At 47.0% G+C, this 27,236-nt stretch overlaps 1 protein-coding gene across 1 annotated transcript in view; it reads left to right on the top strand.

The window, feature by feature from the left end:
• The window catches only part of LOC139054696 (hemocytin-like), a 131,276-nt gene that overhangs the window by 91,301 nt on the left and 12,739 nt on the right, over positions 1–27,236 (top strand). The window contains exons 49-63 of the mRNA XM_070532144.1: positions 275–428; positions 1,684–1,797; positions 1,893–1,937; positions 2,252–2,371; positions 5,760–6,025; positions 6,702–6,919; positions 9,727–9,935; positions 11,303–11,500; positions 13,109–13,341; positions 15,065–15,266; positions 17,580–17,927; positions 19,805–19,975; positions 22,217–22,242; positions 23,232–23,400; positions 23,567–23,674. Of these exons, the coding sequence (XP_070388245.1) occupies positions 275–428; positions 1,684–1,797; positions 1,893–1,937; positions 2,252–2,371; positions 5,760–6,025; positions 6,702–6,919; positions 9,727–9,935; positions 11,303–11,500; positions 13,109–13,341; positions 15,065–15,266; positions 17,580–17,927; positions 19,805–19,975; positions 22,217–22,242; positions 23,232–23,400; positions 23,567–23,674 (2,581 nt within the window). The remainder of the gene's footprint in view (positions 1–274; positions 429–1,683; positions 1,798–1,892; positions 1,938–2,251; positions 2,372–5,759; positions 6,026–6,701; positions 6,920–9,726; positions 9,936–11,302; positions 11,501–13,108; positions 13,342–15,064; positions 15,267–17,579; positions 17,928–19,804; positions 19,976–22,216; positions 22,243–23,231; positions 23,401–23,566; positions 23,675–27,236) is intronic.

The raw sequence follows: 27,236 nt of genomic DNA, 5'->3' as shown, positions 1-27,236 counted from the left end.
AGTGCTCTGCGGAGGACGTCGTTTCTATTGAAATCAGATCCCGTATTCACAACGCCATTCGTTCGCAAGCGGTCTTTGTCATTGGCTGGTCGCCGACGCCACCGACTTGTCCAACTTCAGAATTGACTGGAATTTTCACGTACGAAGTGTTCTAGTAAGAGCTTTTTTTGTGAATACGGGCCCAGAAGCATTGCTGTCGCTCGCGCAAAATGTGCTTGCAACAAGATAATCAGATTGGTTCACAATATCTTATCCTGGTCGCATTTGCATCCAGGGTCAACGCGCCTACTTCGATGACAAGTGCCAGTGCAAGTGCGCCAACTGCCCTCCAGGCCAGCGCGTGTGCCCGACGACCAATGAGTGCATTGACGAATTCAAGTGGTGCAACGGTGTCAAGGACTGCCCGGACGATGAACAAGGCTGCGATGGTTTGACTCTTTCCTTCCCCATCACAGCTAACATTCGGAGAAGGATTTTTTGTTGACACTATTCTAAAAAGCTACTCTATGGGTCCTCGTCGTGGATATCCGATATATTAGCACGAAAGGCTTCCAGCAGAAAGCACGTTGACAAAGACAGAAGGGACGAAGACGCACATGGCGTTCTGTTCGTGTTTTCTGCTGGAAACCCTTCGTGCTGTGTGCAACCAAAGAGTTCAGTCAAAGACTGCTCTTAAATATAATATTTCTCATTTAAAGAGGGAATGTGAAAACTGCTCACCAGTGCCAAAGTCATAAAAATGCGCCGATCTTCTGAATATAGAACGCCAGCTTTCACAATCATACACCACGCTGAATTAAGGATGCTAGTATATGTGCATCTCAAATGTCAGGCCATAAACTTTAATGCTCGTGACACCGCTTCAAACAAAATTGCGTTCCTTACTCGCATGTGTCCAACTTAACTGATTTGTAAAAAAATGAAGAAACATTATCTCGGAATGTAAGCTTGCTCAGTAGTCCATTGTGCGACTTTTCTAGATAATGGTGGTCGAAGCAAAATATCTCCACTCACAGTTTTTTGTTAGACTTTTCAGAGTGCTGATAATTGCCTATATGTGATTAAAATTAGCTTCGTGACCATTTTTTCCCCGCTAAGTTACAAAATGACCACAAGTGAACTAGATCGTCCAAGTGAACTAGCTTGTCCCTGACAAAGAAAATGAAAAAAAAAAGACAGCGGTTTGCGTTGAAAGAATCCTTCAAAGTTAGGAGGTGTTCTACGGAAGTCATCTGGTTTGTTAACAGTACGCGATTAGAGCAATACGATTAGAAATACGTCAACGTTTTACAAAGAAGTAACGTGGGAAGCGTGAGAAAGAAGGCGCTGTATGTGCTTCGGACAGTATTTACCCGCTGTCTTAGCAAATACCAAAACGTTTATCCTACGTTACTGATTTACCGTTGCCTTTGCCGCACTTGTCAGCTGCTAACTGTTCGTGCACGTCGTAACATAGCTGGCGCACTACATAGCTGCACTACATAGCTGCACTACATAGCTGGCGCACATACATAGCTGCTATCTGCATGAAGCGGTAACGGCATCGGTACGTTAAGGTACTCCGCCAGCTACTCACCTCGCTACGACGGTGTTTCACATGATTGTTTCTTTATACAGATTGCTTCTTTATAGTCTATAGACTCTTTAGAGTATTTAGACTTGCTTTTGAATTCCTTGCATCAGACACCGAACGACCTCCCGCCATATCTCCCTGTACGGAACCGACGAAACCGGCTTGTCCTGATGGCCAGGAGGCAAAGATGACGTATGACACGAGGTGTCCGGAGTACAAGTGCGGTAAGCACCCGGCATCACATTGATAAGAACGGCGCATCTTTCGCGAACTTCGTGCTTGCTAATAATACAAATGCTGCGCGCTCGTTTTCTTGCAGTTCCCACAAACGGCGACGGCGACGTATGCAGGATTCTGTCTAACGGTACGTTTAAGTCTACACCTTATACCGGGTGACTTCTCGCATCCACTACACTGGTCATCGATAGGAAGCACGTCAACATTGAATTCTCGTCATTAGGTGTGCGTGCATGCATGCATGCGTGTTTTTTTTGCTAGTTCATGGTCACCGCTGCCTTCTCACTTGACAATGATATATGTGGGAAAGCCAGCAACGAGAATCGCCAGCATTTGAAGTATCATTAAATAAGTTAAATAAATCTAAATTGCGCAAATTGGCGCAGCTGCCCGCTAGATTCTTTTTCCTATAACAGTGCTATCTTTTCCTGTCCTTTACAGCTGCTGTGTGCACAGTGGAAGGTCGATCAATTAAGACGTTCGATGGCCAGCGCTTCACACACGACGTCTGCGACCACATCCTGTTCCAGGACAAGGTGGCGAAGCAGTTTTCGGTCACCGGTGCGTTGAGCAACTTTTCTCTCTGTAAATCCTATGTATAGCTTATAACAAATTACCGCCACGTCGAGTGTCAAGACCACAGTAAACCATGCGATCTTCGGCAAACAGGCTTCCTCCTGAGACACCTTGCACATTAGACTGCACATTTATTCAGTCCTTGTCAAAATTATTGCATAAGCGATTATTTAAAATATTATATCCGGACATGGAGCCAGATGCAATGCGGAACTGTATATATGGTAGTGGCTTGATTATGTCCTTGCCGTTAGGCTTCGAGAAAATGTATACGATTTTGACGTTGAACGTAGAGTCGTCACAGACGATGGAAAGCTCCACTGATGCGCGTTTCGTTTACCGCGAGATCACATGAAATTTCAGTACGCAGCGTCAACATGCCAACCCGCCACAGGATGTTACACTTTCGTCAATGCTAGTAAACTAAAATCGTTTTTTCACCATGACAAACATGATAGACGTCGACTTTTTCCAAGTATATGGAAATTTTGATTTTAGCATATAACCGTTGCACTTATGAAAATGGGCTTTGCAAATTGGTGAGATACCAGTCAATAATACCGAAGGACTTGAAAAGCGATTAGGTTCGTGAGCTGTGTTAGGGTACCAGGAGCATATGGCGGAGCTCGCGGCGCCACTGGTTCGGCTTTTATTAGCGCAACTGTAGACACAAGACGCCGTGCTTTACACGTGCGTGGTTTTCCTGCACTTGTGCGATGAAGCTATGCAGCGATGCATGCCGATGGGGCAGGAGGCCCCGTCTTCGAGGGCCAAAATTAAACCACGCCGTCTGAGTCACACGTGTAGGCAGACAGGCAGGCAGGCGCGTAGGCGGCCTGAGTACACAGGCCTGACAGGCCTGACATGCCTGAGCAGGCAGACACGCAGGCGCGTTTTGTGTAAACAAACTGCTCAAGTTACAGCGATAGCGAGAAAGAGAGGAAACGCGAGACGTTTCCGCCGTGAGAGCTGAAAAAAAAGCAAGAAAAGGGAGAAAGAAAAAATCTCGGCACCTACAAATGTAGGACAAAACGTGCTACTTTAGTGCACGGGGTTACGTGAGACAAAGGGTGTTGCGACATATTACGCGATGTTTTTATCTGCATTCGTGGCCGGCCCGATTAGCTTCGACGCGATAAGGCACCGAGTGTTCAGCGGGAGTGCTGATTTATCGCGCCACAACTCTGATGACTCATTGTGCTAATCAAGCAGACGTAGAACAAAATGCGCTTAGCAGGATAACCGTCCTCACAGCGAGCGAGGGCAAAAGGGTGATTCCGCGCGAATAAAATAATAATAATAATAACGGATCATTTTAGGCTAATAGTTGCGGTGTTTACGTAAGTGCTAACTGCGTTTCCTAGAGGTGCGTCGTTTCTGTGCTGTGCGCAGTCATGTCAAATTAGGAAATATGATGTTATCGACTCGGTGACTGGGGACTCTGGGGCGTGAATGAGAAAGTCGGATGTATAATGCCGATAACTACCTATTCACTTGTTTGAGGGGAGCTAATTAGTGTTGCATTTTAGATTTCTGTCGGCTGGCAGCAAGCACATGGTCGTGCTGCCAGTTGTGGTCATTACATAGGTTTCCTTTCTTTTCACACTGGCAAACGCCGCTGAGGACCCGCAAAAATAAATAAATAAATAAATAAATAAATAAATAAATAAATAAATAAATAAATAAATAAATAAATAAATAAATAAATAAATAAATAATATGTTGGTTTTACATGCCAGAACTACGCACTGATTTGGGGCACGTCGTAGTGGGGGAGGCTCAAGTATAATTTTGATCACGTGGCCTTACTTAACGAACGTGCGCCAAAATTTCAGCAGATGATCGTTTTTGAGTTTCTACCCCATAGAAATGTGGCCGCCCCAGCCGCCAGCTCGTGTGGGCTCGCAAAGCGCCATAACGCCGTACTGTAATAGAATTAGGTGCTTCAAGTACACTCAATTTAAGTACACTCAATAAATGTAACCTAACCGAGTCGGACTTGTTCGTCCTCTCAAAGACAGCTGTGTACGAGCTGCTTCATTAATTTCTCCACTGTTTCATTAAAATCTTTTCTTGAATTTGAGCTTTTTAATCATCTAGTCGCGTCTGTAAAATTTTGTGTAATCTCATGTGCATTTTTCTTTTTTGTCTTTACTTTGATATTGTGACATGTGTGCTTACTTTTGTACACACTGATCCTCTGGTATGTGTATATATGCAACATGTCGCAGTGCATTTATTGCTGAGTTTATTTATTTATTTATTTATTTATTTATTTATAAATAAATAATTATTTATTTTATTTATTTATTGCTGAGTTTGTTAGCTGCTGTCTGTACTACCTGGTATTATGGAAGGTGTGGGGCCAGTCAATTTAGCTGCCTTAATGCAGCTTTTTTCCTAACCTCCTCGTCACACCATGTACTCTTTGCATGTTGTGCGAAGTAAACTGAAACGTAAATAAAATGAACAGTGTTCCATGGCCCGCAACTTCACTTTGTCGTCTAGCCTTTTGGGTTTCTGGTAAGCGCGACGTCTGCGAAGGCGCAGAATTTGTTAGCCGGCACGAAAAAGCTCACGCAAGTTATCTGTAATAATTTGGCTTTATTAGATAGTGTAGCATACTTGCACTGTACAACAAATAGTTAGCATCGGCAAGCCTTTGTCACAATTTCTGACACTGCAGAAAGCCAGCGCCAGAATGTAAACACTTGCCTCGTCTTAACCCGTCTTTGATTTTAGTGCGCTGTTGCCTTGATTACCGAAGATCTGTTACCGTTTAGGTTGCCGTTATTTTCTATGTTAGAACTGCAGCAGTGTGTCTGACCGATATACCCCAATTTAGTATTGTAGTAATGCTTTCCTTTAAAGGGGGAGGCGGGGTTTGTCTAGAACGGGCTCGTAGAGGAAAGTGACGCAAACGCGAAACAGAGGGAGATAATGAAAACAATTAGCCGTTAACTCGCACTGTTTCCTTCAACAGCATGGGCTGCTAAATATGCGGAGCATATGAAAGGACTAGCTTGGTAGTCAAGCAACACTGTATTAATGACGAATGTAAATTAAGTTAACATCGTACCTTTACATAGTTTACCCTTAAGCGTTTAGGAATTTCATACCTGCCGACACAAGGCATACAATTGGCTACGGCTGACAGAAGGTTACCATGCACACCAGTCCCGTTATAACGAAGCGCTACTGCGACATTGGACGGCGTGCGCGAACACATACAGAATTTAGAGCGTACGGAGCGAGCGCCCTTGATTCCCGCGTGTATCCGCTGTTCTCGAGCGTTGCTCGTGTGGAGCGGTGTTTTCACCGACTATAGCTCAGCAAAAGAAGCACGGCGGCAGTGACGCTTTGTCTGCGACAGCCCACCGGCGCTGTTCGAGGCGCGGAGCCGCGGACGTGTGCGAGACGTGGGTGTCGATCATGTGCAACGGCACCTTCGTCAAGCTGGGTCCCACGCTGTCCGAGGTGAGCGTGAACGGCAAGCCCGTGGCGGTGCGCAGCCTGGCCGCCGTCAGCAAGAGGCTCGGAGACGTGCACCTGGCCCGCAGCGGACAGCGGCTCGTCTTCACGTCGGTGCGCCACAACTTTGAAGTCGCCCTCGACGAACGCCGCACCGTCAAGATCTCGGTGAGTCGAGAGTGGGGGGCAGCCCTCCGCTCTGTTGAGGTCGCGAACACAGCCGGTGCGCTGTATTTCGGTCGCGTAACGAGAGCGAGACCGCACGCGGTTGAATATGCTCTACAGCGTCCGTATCGTTACGTGAAGCAAACACCCCCTCTCCCACCCCCTAAAAGAAGGGAGTAAGGCACGCAGACACGACATTATGAATCCTTGCCAACTAGCTCAGCTTTCTGTAGTTCTAAGCTATATCTAATTGCCATTACCGTAACCGATGTGAGAACGATATATTGTGTATCTCCGCCATACATGCGTTTGGAATAAACGTGAGCATGCATACTTTGACTGACTGCTTGAGCTTCGCGCAATCGGATACGATCGGTGACGACATCGCCGGTTTCCCCCGCGAGCCTAAACTGCTGAATGATTGAAAAAACTATAATATGAAGTGAAAGAAAACGATCACAACTCTAGAGCAGTGACTCATATGTATATTACGAACTCGCTTTACCGAAGCCCAATCGATGATTCTTCACATTTTGTTTTCGCGTCGTTCGATAGGCGCGTAGACTCGCCGTGCTTGTTAATTACGCTTCTTCACAGTATGGATGTTCTTGCAATGTCTTCGCGTCGCTGATAGTCTGGCCTTGCTTCATGTTCTTTCTTTCCTTTGCACGTGCCAAAGGTGTCGGACTGCCTCTCGTCTAAGACAAGCGGCCTGTGCGGCCTGTACGACTGGGACGCCAACAACGAGTTCCGCACGCCCGACGACAGGCTGCTGAACAACGCCAGGGACTTCGCCAACAGCTGGGCCACGTCTGGTGCGGCGGCCGCCAGTTGCAAGCAGCCCATGTGTCCCAAGGAAACCCGCGAGAGGGCCGAGAGGTGGTGCCAGAGGATCGCGTGAGTTGACTGATCGGCCGATTATCGCGATATAGATATTTATCACCGGCCATAATCTGTGTCTTGGTATTTAGACATTGAGTGGGAAGAGAGAAACGTCTCTATTCAAACGCAGGGTCATAGCCCTACTTGTCGATTGAATGTCAGAAAATGCAATGAAGAATCAGATTGAAAACCTTCTGATTAGGCAATGAACGAACTTTGAAGACTTTCGACCGTGACACCTCTGTGCTGACGCCCCGTTTTGGGGCGTCCGGACGGTATCTGTACGTTACCGCTGTAGCCTTTAGAGCTTTCCCTCTGTCTCTCTCGCTTTGAGACATTCTTTGTTCTATGAGCAGCACAAAAGCACAGTACTCAAATGAAGGGCGCCTCAGTTTCACTTTAACTATTTAGTTACCGCAGGCACGGTCGGACTGGACTCTCCGCGTGCGTTCCAGAGATTCCAGTCCGGCCGTGCCACAGGCAATGCGTATAGATGCACGCTAATTCAAATTTTGCAGGGGGACATGTTCACACTCTTTTTTCACTTCGTACACAGGCTGACTCAGACATTTTGTTTGATCAATTTGTGTAATTTGGTTTAATTAACCCGGTAAATACTATTTATTGATGTGTTTCGTTTTCTCACACGGGCTTAGCTATTTTCAGGTAGTGTGCGCATCAGAATGTAGAGTGCAAGACTACAGTGTTATGGGGGGCGTTATACGTACCGTGGGCCGTCGCTGTTCTTTGTGATGGCTGTCGGCGCCGCGGGGAGTAAGCCTCGTCGCGGCGGCTTGTGTTATCAGACGACAGTATGATTCTATAGCCGTCGTCATAGAGGTGCAGTATGGTCGAGCCTGCTCTTTTATTGCATTTATGTACTCAGAACGCCGCTATCTTGAACTGCTTGCTATGCAAGCGTGACTATGGTCCTCACATTAGGAGCAGGATCATAGATAAAATGGGCCTTTTATTACATCCTGTGTACTGTGGAAACGACAGAGGAAACTTTTGTGTGCATTCAGCCGTGTCATCCATGTCGCAGCTCTTGTGACGTAGCCTGTTTACGCGCACATTTATCCTAGCGACGACTTTAGGACTTGACATCGACATCGATCATGCTCGTATTAAACGTCTGTATGTTCTTTCAGCATAATGAATAAGTAAAGCATTGATTTTCTTCTGCACAACAAAATGTGCTTCTTCGTAACAACCCCAATTCCTGCTTATTGGAGTATCTATCTATCTATCTATCTATCTATCTATCTATCTATCTATCTATCTATCTATCTATCTATCTATCTATCTATCTATCTATCTATCTATCTATCTATCTATCTATCTATCTATCTATCTATCTATCTATCTATCTATCTATCTATCTATCTATCTATCTATCTATCTATCTATCTATCTATCTATCTATCTATCTATCTATCTATCTATCTATCTATCTATCTATCTATCTATCTATCTATCTATCTATCTATCTATCTATCTATCTATCTATCTATCTATCTATCTATCTATCTATCTATCTATCTATCTATCTATCTATCTATCTATCTATCTATCTATCTATCTATCTATCTATCTATTCATAGGTCTGATTTATTTATTGACCCAAAATTATCACTTAACGTGACCACTTCGCTATTCCGGCTAATGAATATGGCAGTTGTACTTTTTTTTAAACAATACTTTGATTGACACTTTACTGGGCTTTTGAGAATCCTCTGTGAAAAGCCCAATGCTTTCTCATACTCAAGTTTTGATGGCTTTCGTGAGCTGGACCCGCCATACAGAGAACTGGTGGCACGAAATTTTAAATGCGTAAGCATTTCTATGCCTACCCAAGGAGGAAAGTCTTCCGTCCGTCACCTAAGACGACCGTTTTCGAGACAAGGCCCGCAGCAGCGAGCAAATTAACCTTCGTGCTGCCTCTCGCTTCAACGCGAACTAAGCGCGAGAACATGGTGCACACGAGGCTATCAGCACTTGGCGCACTCTGTATCCATCGAAGATCGCTTTCAAGATAGGGCCCGCGCGACCGCGCCGTACGCAGCCGCTGCTGGAGTACGGTTGTCATGGTTGGTTCGCATCGAGAGGAGGTAGCGTCGTCGACCACGCCTACGTACGAGGTCAACCACACGTGCCGCTGTTCAATTACGTCATGTACTACAGCGCACATCGGCCAGTGCTCTTCTTCCACGAAGTAGCGGTGTCATCCAAACGCATCATCGTCCAATTTGAAGATAAAGAAGAAACGCAAGACGAAGAACGCAACAGGATAGAGTATACATAATAAATTGTCTATATTGCATTGTCTATATTAGCTTCATTTACAATATATCTCGTCATTCCGCCCCACGTCCGCATCCTCCAAGAATTATCTATAACATGAGCGAACATTGTTACTTCTTGTCTTTCCTTCTTCGTCTCATGCTGGTCTCAGTTAATATTTCGGTGTTGCAACTATGATGCTCCGTTTCACGATTCTTTCGCGGTGTTCCTCGCAATTATACCAAACACAGCAGCATAAGACGACGAAACAGCAGATGATTCGCAGCAAATGCTAACGCACCATTTAGGTAACTCCTACAAGAGATTCGGCGTGTAAATTTTCTGCGTGCTACGGCAACACATTGCGGCGTGATATACGTTGTTGCCGCGAAACTGAGCCTGTGGATCCGTTCTCGAGACCGATCAGTGTATCTCGCCGCATTATTATGCACAAGCACCTCTCGCACTAAAATCACTGAATTACACGGAATCGTGTAATACGTCATCTACATTCAGCTGTGCTTTTGTTTGTCCCTTAGGTCGCCCCCTCTGTCACGCTGCATCGAAGACAAAAGCCTAATAAAGTCATCAGTCACCACTTGCGCAGACCTGGTGTGCGACTGCGTGGCCTCGGGCGACGGCGACGCTAAGAAATGCATGTGCAGTGCCATCGAGGGATTCGTGTCCACGTGCAAGGCCTCTGTGCGGAGCCAAATCTCTTCAGAGTGGAGGCTGTCGCTTGGATGCGGTGAGCAGCCGGTGTGCCTTATTATAGCGTGCCGTCACTATTCTTCATACACGCGACGGCTGTAACTGCGCTATGAATTACACTGCGCACCGGGACAGGGACAGGAAATGACTAGGACAAGCGCTGACGACGACAGTCCTCGTCATTTCACGTCCTTGTCCCTGCGTGCTCTGTAATCCACAGTTACATGAAACACTGACTAGCCCGTTCTCGCGCGTTGTTGTAACTGCAAGTCTGAACGTTTGTGATAGACTGAGACGGCATGCTGAAGAAGCGCCTCTCGAGCTGTACAACTTGTGTCTGCGTTTGCGCTCAGTGTGCATTCAACTATACACGTACCTCAAGACGCACCGAGCGCAATGCGCCAGCGCGTTTGCTTCTGTCTTCTGTATACACGGCAGGCCTAAACTGCGTTCGATGTGCCAGTGCTGGATACGTAGATATACATCTGTTGAACATGGAACATTCCCCGCCTAGGAATCGATAACGCGAACGGATGTTTACATGGAAGCGAAATCGCCTTTTTCTCGAATTCAGGAGTTGAGCTTTACTAGCGTGAACATGTATTTGAGAACAGAGACGGCCTTTGTATGCATTGATACATATACAGCGCATTTATTCGCCCTGACGGCTGAGCACGAAGGCATTGAAACTTTGCATTGCGCACGGTGCGCAAAATTCTTTTGTTGTTGAAGCCAGAAATTTTGAATTTGTGTTCTCTGGAAGTGAGGCAGGCCGCCAGCACTGCGCGATTCTAAAGAGTAGGAATCCTCGGTTAGCTGTAGCCACTAGTCAACATAATTTAAGCTCTGGAGACTTTGTAGACGGTTCCGCGAATATCTTGACTGCAGGAAATCTGCGCCCATATAGAAAAAAAATAGGGTTTTACGTGCCAGAACCACGATTTCAGTATGAGGGACGCCGTAGTGGAGGACTCCTGAAATTTGGACCACCTGGGCTTCTTTAATGTGCACCTAATTCTAAGTACCCCTGTAGAAACTTCGGGTCGTGCGTTTTATCAGTCCACTTACAATGCGAACAATAACAGTGCGTTTTCAGGCCGGTTCAAGTTAAGGGAGATATCTTTCTTTATATTTTTAAACATATTTGATACGGCACACGCCTCAAGTACAAGTATGTATAATGTTTCGCGTAACTATCGACGAAATTGATTTGTAAAATTGGGATACGGCTGCAGACGAGAAGTGTTGGAAATCTCCTGGTGCAACATGGCGGCTCGCCGTTGTCTCTCCTACCAGTGGGCGATCACTTCTGTTTGCAAAACCGCAAGCGTCTCTGTTTGTAAAAGAGCAAAACGTGAAGTGGCGTGTCGGTGGTGACGAGCGCCCCGCACCAATGTCCCGCAGCGCCCGAGTGCCCGGCCGGCATGGAGTGGCGCGAGTGCGGGCCTTCGAGCGAGTGCGAGCCAACGTGCGAGAACGTGCACCGCGGCAAGGACGGCGCCGCCGACGACTGCCCCGAGGAGTGCGTGGCCGGCTGCTTCTGCCCGCTGGGAATGGTGCGCCGAGGGGACGCCTGCGTGCCGCCCGGCATGTGCCACGATTGTGAGCGGCCTCTCGATTGTCTTCTTGTGTCTCTGTGCTTTGCTGTACTCTTTTGTTTTTCGAAGACTACGTCTCCCTTCGCGAATTGCCCGCACTTTTCGGCATCGAGTATGTGGGATTCCAGCGTTTATTTCGTCTGCAGATTCCGAAGGTAGTTCATTCTAGAGCAGTAGGCCGATGCCGAAGGTAGTTCGGTCAAACAATTTATTCGGTGGGACACTTCTACTATACTCCCAACAGGCCAAGGATGACGCGATAGAGTGCCGTGCGCAGAGACTCCGCCTCATTCTCATCGCCAACTCGCTCAAGAAGACATTGTCTTCGATAGACTTCAACTGATGGTCGAATTCGCCTTCCAGCTGTTTCTTTTTTTTTTTCCGCAGCGCAACACGGCGGCCTTCTGCGCGTCGCCATTCGTTTCACACAGTGCAGCCTTCGTGCGGAATGAGCTCGCAACAGTACCGGCATTTCGGAAGAGACATGGCGCAGGTTGCAACACACTATAGTCGATAGTCAGCGCATGTGTTATAGCTACAATACCGCAGGAAGACGAATACCACTGTTATTCGTCTTCCTGCGGTGATGTAGCTATAGCGCTATTTTTCAGACTAGTGCAGCACTTGTTCCGAAAGATACGAGAGCCTGTAGTAGGCTTTGCGCACGAGAAACCGGAAGCATTCAGTATGGGCATGGGAATGGCGGCAAACTAGCATGAACGAGTTCATGAAGTGCGGTGCAAATTTAAATGACCTGCAGTGTAGTATTATACCTACAGTCGGCGACAATGTAAAAATGCAGTGTCAAATACACCGTTGTCCAACTCATTGACTTGACGAGATTGAAAAGAAAATGCACCACACGCGTAATACAGATCTCGGTTCAGTTACGCTCCTTCATTTCCTCGTCGTCACGGCGGAGGCGAACTTTTTTCGGCATTGGTGTCTCTCGGAAACTGTGTTTTTGGGCACAGCGGCACAGAGAGCTCGTGCATTACGACTTTGTGGGTGGATATTGTATTTAATTTTATGCTTGTCACCTACTATAGCGTCCTATACGTTTCTAGGCTTTGGGAAATCCGCATATCTTATCGGAAAATCGGATACTAACTTCTCGAATTTTTATTTTCGTCTAAAACGTTCATCGCTATTTCGCATCTTGAATACACCGAAAAAAAAAGAAAACGTCCAGCAACCTATTTGTTACGAGCAAATGCGAAAGATAAAAGCTGGATTAATGAATTAACCTTTTCAACTAACAGAATCCAACGTGCAGTAATCTTTCTGTGATTAACTTTTCTCTACGCTTAATGTTGGACAGATGATATGTAAAATTATCTTCACAGTGAACATTCTCTTCAGGTAACACCTGCACTACATATTCACCTGAACTATGCCGTGACTCTAACTTCAGCAGTCGCATTAATATATTTCTTTCTTTTGGTTGCACTGTCATTCACCTCTTTCCTTACGACCCTCCTTCCGCTAAACAACGCGTTGGTAGCGGTGTAAACGTGTAAGGGGACGGTTTCTCTTTGCACAAGACCTTTTCGACCTGTTCGTGGAACGGCACTTAGCGTGAGCGCCCACTTTCTGTTCTGCTTCCACGCAGGCGTGTGTCGAGGCCACGGCGACCCCAACTACATCAGCTTTGACGGCCGCGAGTTCTCCTTCCAAGGCAACTGCAGCTACGTCCTGGCGCAGCACATATCGGGCGACAAGACGCTCGACTTCCAGGTCGTCGGCGTGAACGTCGAGTGCCTCGAGGAGCCTCGCACGACTTGCACCCAGGGCCTCACCATCAGCTATGGCGATAGTCACGTCAGGATCTCCAGAGGGCGGAGAGTACGTGCGCGAGGCAGTTTCTCTCACTGACGCATTGCCCGCGGCTGGCCGATAGCGGTTGGCTTCCAACTTTATATCAACGCCACGAGTATATGATCGGTTCGCCCACGCGAGATGAAGGCAACCGAAATTTCGCGCAACATGTTTCTGCCATCGAATCGCGCTTTCCCGTCTGGAGGGTAACGCGACGCACCAAGGAAATGTTTCACCTTTACGATGAATTACGGACCGCTGTGTAACGATGATGCTAGCTTTGCCGTGTGGGTTGGCAATGAAAGTGTGCGTATAGCTGTGGCCCGGTAGCATAGTGGTCCTGTCGTTTACTAAATAGAGCCCTCGTTCCTGCTCGCGGGAAAAGTTCTCTCTGACCGGTTTTGGGTTTAGGAGCACCGATGCAGCAAACAGCTATACCGCCCCCATCGCTCATCGGCCCATAAAGCGGTGAAGGCTCTTTTGTGCTTCTTGAGGACGACGGGCTTGAGTGAACGTCTGTGACTATTACTGCAATTACTATTAGACCACAAGCGCCAGCAAACTCACCGCTAATTTCCTTCTTTCCTTCCCTCCTCTCTCTTCCTATCATTTTTGTTTTCCCCTTTCCAACTCCCCCGGTGTAGGGTAGGCAACCGGACGTTATTCTAGTTAACCTCCCTGCCTTCTGCTTTTCTCTTTCCTTTCTTCCTACATTGATAAAGGCAGGCCCCGAGATGTCTGTGCCCAGCTAACTTAATATCCCAGTCCAAGACAATAGAGATGAGACAAACAGAACAGCCATCGAATATCTGATAAGCTGAGCGGTTATTTCTCGGTTCAGTATATTAGCCGACCATAAGAAAAGTAGTCTGTGAATTTTTAAATGCCCGAGACAACCGGGGGACCTCTGTTATCACCACTGGCGCGAGTAGTTTTGACATGCAATGATAACATCCGAGATTGCTTCTCAGTATAGAGCACAATCTGCAGCGACACAGCCGTTTCTCTTTACATTGAACACGTGCACGTTGCAAGCGAAGGCAAAATATTTTTCGATATTCAAGAACAAATTACCATGAATTGCACTCTGATATATTCTTTTCCTTAATTGTGGCAATTTTGGGATACTGTGTGTACAAACGTCAGAATGTATAGATAACGAGATGAACCTTTGGAGTGATCTTTATGCTTGCAATCAAGTTTTCCACAATAGTATTTAGACAGACGTATAGACCCCCAAAAATCATAAACACTCTTTAATTTCGTTGGCGCTTTGATGGGTGCATGGTCCAAATTCTTGAAACAGAAAAATCACAGCAACATTTATATTATGATTTGTTTCTGCAGCTAGCACACAGGGGTTGTTCATTTGCACAGTAATTCCTTTTGTTTTCTGGCCTAACGTTTCGTGTAATCGTGGACACTGGTTGTCGACCTAAAATGTTCACTATTTACCTGGAGCGTGTACAAATGGTCGCCGCCCATTCTTATTAATAATGAAAATACAAACTACGTGTTGAGGATAAGCAACAACACACAAGACAAACAAATTAGTAAAAGAACAGTTCACATGCAATATCAGTTGCATATGGTGAAAACGCATCTGCCTACGTAATCAGGATGATAATCATGAACGCTTCGATCAGTTTTATCAGCTTGATTCATTTTGCTAGTAGTTACTGACCGCTTTTGTTGACAGAATGGTATGTACAGCAACGAATTGAAAACTGAGCCACCATCTCTTGTCCAGGTCCAGTTCGACGAAAGCGAGCTTCAGGATAGGGACTTCCCGTGGAGCAGGCAAGGATTCAACATTTCCTGGGTTCCGGGCCGCACTACTGTCGTGTACGTACCAGCGATCAATCTCGTGGTGCGGTTCTTCGAGCTCAACTACGGCTTCAGCATCGAAGTGCCCTCGTTCACGTACTCCGGGAAGCTGACGGGACTATGCGGTAAGTCGTCTACTTTACCTTCGCGCAGCATTGCTTTCTTCTGTCTTAGCGATAAGAATTGCGTCTGCCACTGTGAGGACTGACCGCTAAAGAACTACCGTGGACTGCTCGCGCCAGTTATGTTGCAATCTGCAAACGCATTGTAGCGCGATACTAGGGCGGCAGAGTTGATCGAATGCAATACAAACCACTTTTTTTTTTTTAGACACGGAATTTCGAGAAAACAAAATGAAGTTTAGTCTGAATTACTGCATTTGTTCTCAAATTGAAAACTTGAGTGGACATTCCTCCGCATGACTAGCACTTTCTACCCTATATTCCCGGCTGAATGGAGAAGTCACGAAGAAATTTATTTTTTTCGCTTCTTTCCCGCTTTGAAAACTTTTGATGTCTGGCTGTGCTTGCGAAGTACCACAACAAAAAACCAGTAATGCTAGCCCCATTGTCGTTTGCACTCTCGATAGACTTTTTGGAAAGCTTATATTAACAGCCAGTTGGGAACCTTTTTCATCATCATCATCATCAGCCTGGTTACGCCCACTGCAAGGCAAAGGCCTCTGCCATACTTCTCCAACAACCACGGTCATGTACTAATTGTGGCCATGCCGTCCCTGCAAACTTCTTAATCTCATCCGCCCACCTAACTTTCTGCCGCCCCCTGCTACGCATCGCTTCCCTTGGGATCCAGTCCGTAACCTTTAATGACCATCGGTTATCTTCCCTCCTCATTACATGTCCTGCCCACGCCCATTTCTTTTTCTTGATTTCAACTAAGATGTCATTAATTCGCGTTTGTTCCCTCACCCAATGTGCTCTTTTCTTATCCCTTAACGTTACACCTATGATTCTTCTTTCCATAGCTCGTTGCGTCGTCCTCAATTTGAGTAGAACCCTTTTCGTAAGCCTCCAGGTTTCTGCCCCGTAGGTGAGTACTGGTAAGACACAGCTATTATATACTTTTCTCTTGAGAGATAATGGTAACCTACTGTTCATGATCTGAGAATGCCTGCCAAACGCACCCCAGCCCATTCTTATTCTTCTGATTATTTCCGTCTCATGATCCGGATCCGCCGTCACTACCTGCCCTAAGTAGATGTATTTCCTTACGACTTCCAGTGTCTCACTGCCTATTGTAAATTGCTGTTCTCTTCCGAGACTGTTAAACATTACTTTAGTTTTCTGCAGATTAATTTTTAGACCCACTCTTCTGCTTTGCCTCTCCAGGTCAGTGAGCATGCATTGCAATTGGTCCCCTGAGTTACTAAGCAAGGCTATATCATCAGCGAATCGCAAGTTACTAAGGTATTCTCCATTAACTTTTATCCCCAATTCTTCCCAATCCAGGTCTTTGAATACTTCCTGTAAACACGCTGTGAATAGCATTGGAGAGATCGTATCTCCCTGCCTGACGCCTTTCTTTATTGGGATTTTGTTGCTTGATTATGGAGGGCTACGGTGGCTGTGGAGCCGCTATATATATCGTTCAGTATTTTTACATACGGCTTGTCTACACCCTGATTCCGTAATGCCTCCATGACTGCTGAGGTTTCGACAGAATCAAACGCTTTCTCGTAATCAATGAAAGCTATACATAAGGGTTGGTTATATTCCGCACATTTCTCTATCACCTGATTGATAGTGTGAATATGATCTATTGTTGAGTAGCCTTTACGGAATTCTGCCTGGTCCTTTGCTTGACAGAAGTCTAAGGTGTTCCTGATTCTATTTGCGATTACCTTAGTAAACAGTTTGTAGGCAACGGACAGTAAGCTGATCGGTCTATAATTGTTCAAGTCTTTGGCGTCCCCTTTCTTATGGATTAGGATTATGTTAGCGTTCTTCCAAGATTCCGGTACGCCTTTTTACCTTCTGCTAAAACCTAGCATCGAATCTGATCGAGTTACATCGAGGTTGAGCTGCACGGCTACGTCGTTTCTATCAGCAGACTCACCACGTTTCGTTCGTTCAGTGAACTTAATAGAGATAGCTTGTAAGCCGTCTCGCCATGAAGGTGTCTCGTACAGTCATTCATTTGACTACATGCCCAGTGCAAGTATGTCTTGCTGGTACTTATCCGTGCTGCAGTCATTGCGAAGCCACCGCAAGGACGTGGAGCCCCCTTTTGCAATACACACGCTATAACGCAACCTCGAGCGCTCAAAAAAATAAAAAAAAAAGAACCTGACAAAACATTATTTTTTTTCGTCCACCTCAGAATCAAGAGTGAGTGGGTGACTATATTTGCCGGTTTTGAATCGCGTGAATCGCGCACATGAGCGCTTACGTGCCCATATCGCGCTTCCGCGCTCGCAGGCGACTGTGACTTGGACGAGAGCAACGACCTGCAGCACCGCAGCGGCTACCAAGTGAGCGAGGTGCGCGACTTCGCCTTCAGCTGGCTGGTCGAGGGCAGCCCGGAGATCTGCACGGTGCTGCGCTCGTCGAGCCAGCGGCTGGTGCCTCCGGAGGTGTGCCGCTTCCAGGAGAACGCGTGCGAGCTGTACGTGGAGCCCGAGGCGTACCAGCGGGCCTGCCTCAGTGACGCCAGCTACTCGCGCAACCTGAGCGCCTCGGTGTGCCGCTCCAAGCTGCAGTACGCCGAGCACTGCTGCGCCACGGCAGAGGTGTCCGTGCACCGCTGGCTGCAGGATTCAGGATGCGGTACGTTCACAGACGCACAGCGCGTCACCTCCGGGGTCGCGATTGTTCAGTGTTTCTATGCGGGCTTGCTTGGGACCTATAAAAGCAGTAAACGCCAGTAGCGCCAATTTTATTCAGTTCCTTCCTCGTTTGTCCCTGTCTGCAACCTGCTACGCTGACCCCGATTGTTGGGTAACTCGAGATCTAATCACTGCGAGGAAGGCGCATGGCGTGATCTTTTTTTTAAAGTGTAGAATGTGCTTTATTCGCACTCATTAACACAAACGTAGGTTTCGTTCTATCTCTGTTGATGGAAGTTTTGTGAACCGTTAGTTGAAGAAAGGGCCTCTTGGCACAGTTGGCCGAAGATGCCATTGTAAAAATGTATAGGAAAAAAATGGCTGTGGCTTAGCTAAGGTGAAGCCCAGGATGCGAAGCATACTAGCCTTTATTTTAACGCGACAGCGTTAAGGAGCTCGTGTCGCAGAAAAGCCGGTGTCGTCGGCGTCGGCTCAGGCGTGCGGCGCTTGCTCAGGCGCACATTTCGTTGTCGCGCCGAATGCTGCGTTGCTCGACGCTCACCGCGTCCGATGCGGGGGGCGACGCCGCGAGCGACGGCGCTAGTTGGAGCCCCGTTTCTTTTCTGTCGTGACGTCACAGTGTCACGTGGTATTGAAGGCGACACTGCCGCGTCTGAGGAGCTGGGTTGAGCTCTCGTAATATGCTTCGCATAAAAAATAAGGCAGTGAGTTGCTTGCGGGATTTGCAGAAGCTGTCGTCGGTACTCGAAGCTGGCACTTTACAGTAACGAAGCGTTTTGGGCGTGTTGGTACGACATTATGAGGCTTATTGCGCACGAAAAAAATGAGGACACAGAAAGAACTGTTACAGCGCCTGCGTGTACCCCGTCTTTCCGTGTCCTTGTCGTTTCGCGCGCTATAAGCCGCATCACAGGATTTTACAAGTGACCAGTATATATACTAGCACGGTGTTGCACTGCACGCGTAATGCCTGACAAACCGCGTGAGCGCACGAAACAAAGAAACACCGACACTAATACGCAATAAAGTGTGAGAACTGTCAGGAAACTGGAACATATTATACGCATGACCGCAGCGACTCTGGTGGTTGAAAGGTACTGGAAACTTTAATGCTTAATGCGGCTGTCGCGTTTGATAACACTGTCATGGGCCCGCACCTTAGAGTTGACAAACGAGTGCTTTCGTATCCATGCTGCAGGAAAGCCGTCTGCACATCTATACATGAGCAAATAAGTCAGTTTAGTTACGCTACGTAACGCTGCGTGCAATTGTAACGAATTAATGTAATTGAAAACGCTACTCAGAAACTTACACACTTGACATTTTAACGCTCCTATCAGCGCATAACGCGCGCTTGGTTTATACCACTAACGCTTGGTTTATACCTCACTAACGTGGAAGTAGAGTCATTGATGGGCGCAGAGAACGTTTTATTTTTTGGTGACCTTTTTTGTGGCAAGTAAACGTGATTATATCTGCAACGGGCGACACATGACCTCCGTGAAATAAACTTTAACAACTATTGTTAACAAACACTCGTGTCAACTTGCGATGTACATTTTTCAACTACGCCTTCACTCATCGCAGGTGTAATATGAGCTAGCTGTCTAATACAGTTACTTATTTATAGCCTCGAAGGTGACCGTGTTAGCTAGGGCACTCAAAGACGTAAAATGTTTAGATTGTGCGCTTTCTGCTGTTTGCCTGTAGCGGGCGCCACGTAACCCGCAGAATGTAAAAGCATGCTTCTATGTGACTTCGGTTTATTGGAAACATTCTCCTTCATTTATCTGCGATCAACACACGTTTTACTTGCGTCATCGCTCTCTCTCTCTCCTGTTTCCTCCGTGCGTCCAGATTTCAGCTGCCCGAAGAACATGGAGCTGCGCTGCGACACCGGCTGCCCCAAGACGTGCGCCAACTACAAGGAGCCGGAAAGCGCGTGTCCCGTGATGCCGACGTACTCGTGCTTCTGCAAACGCGGCTTTGTCCTCAAGAACGGCGAATGCGTCGACACTAAGCACTGCGGTGAGGAACTGGAACGGGGGTAAAGGGGCACTATATATATATATGGGGGCAGACATCGCTATGTTGCAGCTTTGAAAGATTATGGGGTTTTACAGGCCAGGACCACGATCTGATTATGAGGCACGCCGTAGGGAGGGACTCCTGAAATTTGGATCACCTGGGGTTCTTTAACGTGCACCTAAGCCTAAGTACAGGAGTGTTATTGCATTTCGCCCCCATCAAAATGCGGCCGCCGTGGCCGGGATTAGATCCCGCAACCTCGTGCTTAGCACCCAACACCATAGGCACTGAGCCACTATTTTGCTGTTTTACTGTACACTGTAAACTAATTTACGCCCTTACGGGTGCATAAGGGTGTAAATCTGTTTATAACTCACATCCGCAAGAGTGTGTAAAGGTGTGAAATCTGGACAGAGTTACATCCTTATGTACCCTTAGAGGTGTAAATTTCTTTACAGTGTAGTATGCAGCTTCATTAGTATACAGCCTAAAACAAAAGGATTGCCGGCGACTCCTCGTGTAAATATAGTATTGACTTCTTGTCCTAAATTTTACGCTATCTTCAAGTGGGAAAGTGCACTCAAGATTGATGACGGTTATGGTTGTGGGACAAGATAAGCCCCTGAGGGCGTAGGCGACGACGTTTGCAGTGACGACGGCTTACTCTCGCGATGTACGTCAGAACCACGATTCGGAGCCCGAAAACCTGTACGATCGCCACAAGTGGTACAAACAGTCCTCGAGTGCTTGCCCTTCGACATATTTAGCACGACTTTATGATAATCTCCGGCTTTATCGGCGAACGACGTGCTTCGTCAACGACGACGCGGCTTGCGTGATTGATGGTCCACGCGCAATACATTCTCGGAAGGTTGCTATCAACAGTTGTCACACATGTCGCACGTAAGTGGCAAAAAGCGCGCGATCCGCCTGCACAGTGGCATAAACAGAATGTGGGTGAGGCTTAGTAGTGCCTTCCTGCTTAAAAAATTAAATTATGGGGTTTTACGTGCCAAAACCACTTTCTGATTATGAGGCACGCCGTAGTGGGGTACTACGGAAATTTCGACCACCTGGGGTTCTTTAACGTGCACCTAAATCTAAGTACACGGGTGTTTTCGCATTTCGCCCCCATCGAAATGCGGCCGCCGTGGCCGGGATTCAATCCCGCGACTTCGTGCTCAGCAGCCTAACACCATAGGCACTGAGCAACCACGGCGGGTTGCCTTCCTGCTTCACTACTGAGTTGCGGATACAGAGTATTACCTGCAATACAGTTTTCTTCTGCAACGTACGACGATGGCTAATCGGGCGAGTTGAAACTTATCCACGGTAGCAACGCACGCCAAAATGAAGACACAGAAAGAGAAAAAGATGGGGCAAGCATTTGTCCTTACTTCTTTTTCCCCTCTGTCTGTCTCTTGGTCTTGCCGTGCACTGTTATCGTGGTCAGCGTACGGCGTTATTTATCTAGGGCCGCCGTTATAAAGCCGCTGCTTTCCTGGGAACACCAGAGGGTGAAAGACGTGCAGAGTGGAAAACAAGGTGGGCATTTAAAGCAGTCTAGACAGTGACCAATCATGGCGTCATCGCAAGTGCTATCGTACGATAAAACGAATAGTCTGTTTGCGCGCAACACAAGATGTGGAGATGCAGAGCGTGCGCAAGCTGTATACCACACTAATGCGCTAGCTGTCATAGGCAATAAACTGCGGCACGTAACTGTCCTTTTTTTTTGTCATGTGAAAAAGGTATGAATGTAAAGAAGTCATGAGTTGCAATAACGTAAGAAAACGCACGATATTTTTTCAATGCAGAAAGACCACTGCGCTCTTGGCCGAGGGTACCGCTGGTCTGCGAACTTGTGTGTATGTGGTATTCTTGGGCACTTGAAATCTCTGAATACTGAGGAGCATGAAGATTCTCATATGCGGAGCTTTGAATCGCTACGGGCGCAATGACAACCTAACTGTGGTATAGATTCGTGTAATAGCCGCTCCCTGCAACTGAGAACAAAACTATTTTAAAAGTTTGCACAACTTGTGTGTAAGCCGCAACAGCGCGTACTTGCACTTGACCGCGCCGAATATTAATTTGCAGTCGTGCCCAAGCGAACGCATTAATTCAGTTATTTCACTGTTTTTCGTTGCAATTGAGCTTTCCTTCCTGTTAAAAAATGAAAAAAGAAAGAAAGGAATAAGAAAAAGGAACGGGCTCTGATTTTGACTTTACTGCTTTCAGAGGCCTGTGACGATCAGGGACACCTGGTAAGTCAGAAGGTTTATTATCCACCGTTCATTATTCCTTTCCTGTCACGCGGATAATTTCAATTCAAGATTCAATCGGTTTCATCGTATACCACCGTCAAAATATTCATCACATGTACCAGCTTAGCTGTTTGTACATGTACCAGCATAATTTGTTTATAATTCCTTTTTTAATTCTTTTTGTTTAATTATGTCGTATTCGGAACATCATTAAAGATCATCCCTTAACTTCGACTATTTCTTTTGTTAGCCTTTTGTGCTCGTTGGTTGTCGCTTAACTTTCGACCCTGTGTATGAGATACGCGAGATCCCGCAAGCCGCGGTTTCTGCGCAAGCTCGCAGCACAGGCATAGCACCATGTGCCAAGAGCGAGGAAACATCAAAGAAGGAAAGATGCCAGAAACGGTGGTCTCTGCCCGTGCTATGTAGCGTTGCCTCTTAGGACGATGATGATGATACCCTTTGAAACTGGCTGGCAGCGCATGCCACCATACTCATTTGTTTAACCTTTTTGGTGCCGTTTAACCTTTTTTAACCTTTTTAAACGCCTCCTATACACTACTCAAAATAGAAATTTCGCTTCATCGTACGTTTTCCCTTCTTTTGCGGCACCAATCTTTCAGCGGTATCCGCCTCATACTAAATAACGTTTACCTTGCTGTTCTTCGAAATTAAGGCTTCTTGTAAGTTCACTACTTGCACATTTATTGCTGGATTGATACTGTGACATTCTGTCAAAGCATTATCAATGTATTCTGGTATATTTCCTCGCGGTAGATGCGAATCGCGTTCAGGTGAACATTTCCTTCCTTGACTCTCCGCTCTCGACAATTTGATCTTATCGCCCGAGATGGCACCGTTTCGCGTGAATCAGATTACGTGTGTAGAGAGGTCTCCCAGAGCTTCGCAAGAAACTGTGTACAGTGCACGCGCGCGCTAATGATTCTGTACAATTATTCGTCGTAACTGTCTTCAACGATTCACCCAAGGTCGGCGACTCGTGGCAAGTGAGCCCCTGCGAGACGTGTGGTTGCGGCGAGAACCGGAAGATTCGTTGCACCAGCATCATCTGCCCGCCCCCGCCAATCTGCAGAGACGACGAGAAGCTGCAGCAGCTGCCGAAACAGAACGGGACGTGCTGCGAGGCCTACCTTTGTGGTAATACTGCCCTCTTGGTTGTTTACACCTCTCTTTTTGAATGACCGGCAAGAAGTTTCGCAATGTGCACTTCGTCAGGCCGCCTTGCCTTTTCTTTTCATTTTCATTATCGTACGCCTCTTGGCTATACTCTGGTGACTTGTATGATTTTCCTTCCTTTCTGCAGATGCCAACTTGATATCCAGCTGCAAGGCCCCCGAACCCGTCATATGTCCACCAGGCGCCATAACCAAGATAAAGACGGACAGCTCTGGATGCCCAACCCATGTCTGCGGTTAGTTGTCGAGCTATGTTTTACGTGATCGAGGCCCGTTTTGACTTTCGGGTCGTCGCTGGGCCTTTCATGCGTTCGTCTACATAGCTTTTCAGAAATGTGTTTCCTCTCTCATGCTGTGTCTCTGCATCTTTGTGTTGTCTTCCTTGCTCACTCCTTACGCCGTATTAACGTTGCACAAGACGCGTGTCAAAAACGCTGAAGGTGCACCTTCTAAGTTTCGAATGTCGCTGAATAAGCAAGTAAAGTTACAGCACATCTACTCCACGCGTATACTGTAAGAACGTGGAGGAGGACCGTCAAACTATTCTTTATCCCTGCCGCATCGCGTGTTGCAGTCCCACACGCGTAGTTTTTATCCAGCACTACAGACGTGTCCTTGTCGTGGTCGCCGGTGTGCATGAGGGTGTGTTCACAAGAAATGAACGCCCGCCGTAGTTTTCTAATGAGTGTTTTTAAAAGCGAAGCTTTTCGAACCTCGCCGGGTTTTGTGACCGTGCCTGCGGCCTGGTCGTTCCCTTGCCGAATAAGACAACCGGTCACGGTGGAGCACGCGCACCAAGCACGCCGCTGGGTTTCTTGCATCACCACTAGATGGCGGTCGTCAGATCAGGTCGGGTCAGTTTATTTTCTTAAAGCGCCTTTATCAGGGATGTTGCATAAGGGGTGGGGCACATCATGCAACGACAATTCAGCGTGATAACAAGCGAGACATTTGAAAAGTGGTAGGTATCCTGTATAAACAAATACATATTCGCGACAAATTGTGAAGTTGAAGAAAAAAAAACAGTAATTATTTTGGCAAAACGGAATAGACATCTGCAGTGGAAAATTCACTTTAATAACTAGTGAATAAATTGTGAAAAAATGTTTAATAACATTAATAACTCCACGCATCAGCAGCAGCGGTGGCGCCTGTAATGCAGGGGAAAGAAAAGAGAAAGAACCAGAAAGCTCGTCTCCGCGCATCCGTGACCTCACTACCGTGAGGCCGCGGTAGTGAGGAAGTGAATGGTTCGTGCGGACAGAATGCATTCGAGTTGCGCAACGTACGTATGCGCATGCTGCCTCTGAAACCATGATGCGTTCAAGCCGTCCGTAGTACTCGCTAGTAGTCGGCAACTACGCTTAACTTGGTATAATATGTGTATGCGCGTGCGTGTGTGTGTGTGTGTGTGTGTGTGTGTGTGTGTGTGTGTGTGTGTGTGTGTGTGTGTGTGTGTGTGTGTGTGTGTGTGTGTGTGTGTGTGTGTGTGTGTGTGTGTGTGTGTGTGTGTGTGTGTGTGTGTGCACTCTCATTTGTGTGTGCGCGTGCTTGTGTTTCGGCTCTTTATGCACTCACACAAGGCTTCGCTGTTCATACATTTCAACTCGTTGGATCTGCTACGTTTTTCTTCTATTTCATCTTCCACAAAGAGAATAACTTACAAACCACCAGTCAATATGTTTTGCATACCAAAGAACGTGCTTTTATTGCGATAGCAATTATACGGACGCTACAGACGAATTTTCGCCATCGGCGTCGCTGTGATGTTCCGTATAAAATCCGTTTGCGATAATATGCCATCGCACCCCGCGCGCTGTAAACTGCGAGTGCAAGAGAAAGCGTGCGTGGGTGAGCCGAGAGGGAGGGTGGGTTTACGGCAGTGTCTTGATGGCCGTAATCTTGCCGCGTGTCCAATGATAAAGGTCACGTGATCAAGCGCGCTCAAGGCGAGGAGATCGCGACTCTCCATGCCCAGCCGCGGCGTGGCTTCGCATGGCTTTACGCGCGACTGAGCGCATACGCGGCCCACGCACTTGCATCATGGAGGTAACCCGCAGCGGGTGCCACAGCTAAGGGCGAGCCGAGATGGCTGGTGACCTCGTGCGCGCTGTGTTCCCGTGCGCCCAGTGTTGGTGGTCGCGTGTTCTCAAGTTTCGGAGATGCGGCGAAGCGAGAGCGGCACGAAAGCGTTATTCTCATCCCGCTGCCGGCTCTGTTCATCACGCCATCGTTGTGGCAGCGATAAATAGATCGCTCTTTTCTTCATTATGTGAATGAATATCTTAGACGCGAAGATCGCTTTTCAAATTTTAAACTTTTGTCAACGCTCACTTTTTCAGAAAGCGTGCTTCACTGCATGATAATACTTAGAGAGGTGAAGTTTACTTCCCAAAGTAGCAACGGCGCCAATGTAAAGGTTGTTTTGTAAAGACATTGGCCTCTTAGCCTCTATTTGCCTTGTACAGCATTGAATCTAGGTCAAACTCCACAAGCAGGTTATGATCAGTGACATCCACCCAGGTGACAGTCACTTACTGCGGTGTGTGGTACAGGAACGTGCCCTCTATGAATAGGGAGCCTCGCATCTATTCGACAGTGTCCTAACATCAGAGTGTGATCTGTTCATTAGTTTTACTTAGAAGACGCTGGACTCAGCATGAAGCGCGCCAACCTAGACACCTAACGCATAAACGAGTTGGTGCATGTCACAGAAGATCAACAAAGGGGAAACCAATCTTAAAGCAGCCTTGCCGCTGAAGACGAGGTCGTGGGGTCTATTTCTGTTATCAGCCGATTCATTTTCACGAGAGCTGAATGCGATAACGCACATGCACTCTTTAAGAACGCCGCATGGTGTAAATTAAATACGAATTTATCCGTTGCACGCGGTGCCTCTCATAAACGCATGCATATTGTGGTTGTAAAACTCAATTGCTCATATTAGGGAGTTTTAGAATAGGGGCCCCAAACGTTTTGGGGCCCCAAAGAAATAGCGTCGAAGCCACTGCGCATGCGCAAGACGCAAACTGCGTTTGGGTTTTGCGTTGGGAACGCTATTTCACCGATTTAGCGGGAGCCCAAATAGCGGCCCCAAAAGTTTTGCGTCGGCAAACATGGCGGCACCCATCGAAGCGACGGCTCTAACCTAGCACAAAACTGGGTTCGATTCGTGGTAACGCGTGAAGTTCGCAAGCTAGGAGAAGTGACTGCGGTTATCGCTTTCTCTCAACTAGCGTGTGTTATGAAGATTGACTCATTAGACGCCGCTGATTTTGAATTCGATTGTGGATTTTATGGCTCGTAGGCCTAACACGGCTAAGCTTGGCTGGTGAAGGCTAGTAAAGTTGGTTTGCTCAAAACTAAGCGCAACTAACTGTTTGCTGCTTACAGAATAACCTCTAAATTGTAATTAAACGCGAATACACGCAAGTCAGAATTATTATTCCTCTCATAAAATGGTATATCTTATTGAATTATTTCTAATAGCTTTTCTTTGACGCCGTAGTGGCGCTGTCAGCGCAAGACGCTATCCGCAAACGTAAAACCCTATTCTAAAACTCTTCACTCCTACATGTCCCAATGCTGACACCCGCAAAGCTCTTTGGGGCCCCAAACTATTGGGGCCCCTATTCTAAAACTCCCTATTATTAAACGCGCCCTTTGAGCTTCATATACACAATTTTAGCCTTACCGGTTTGCCGCAGATCAGCTGTACGGATAACACGTTAATCTGTTGCTTAGGTCTTTTTTTTATCATTTTGCCAAACTGGCAAGATACATCGCATGTCTGCCTGC

The sequence above is a fragment of the Dermacentor albipictus genome, chromosome 1 (assembly GCF_038994185.2).
Source record: "Dermacentor albipictus isolate Rhodes 1998 colony chromosome 1, USDA_Dalb.pri_finalv2, whole genome shotgun sequence".
Lineage (NCBI taxonomy): Eukaryota > Metazoa > Arthropoda > Arachnida > Ixodida > Ixodidae > Dermacentor > Dermacentor albipictus.
The sequence above is the reverse complement of the archived record's forward strand: the minus strand, read 5'-3'. Positions and strand labels throughout refer to the sequence as shown.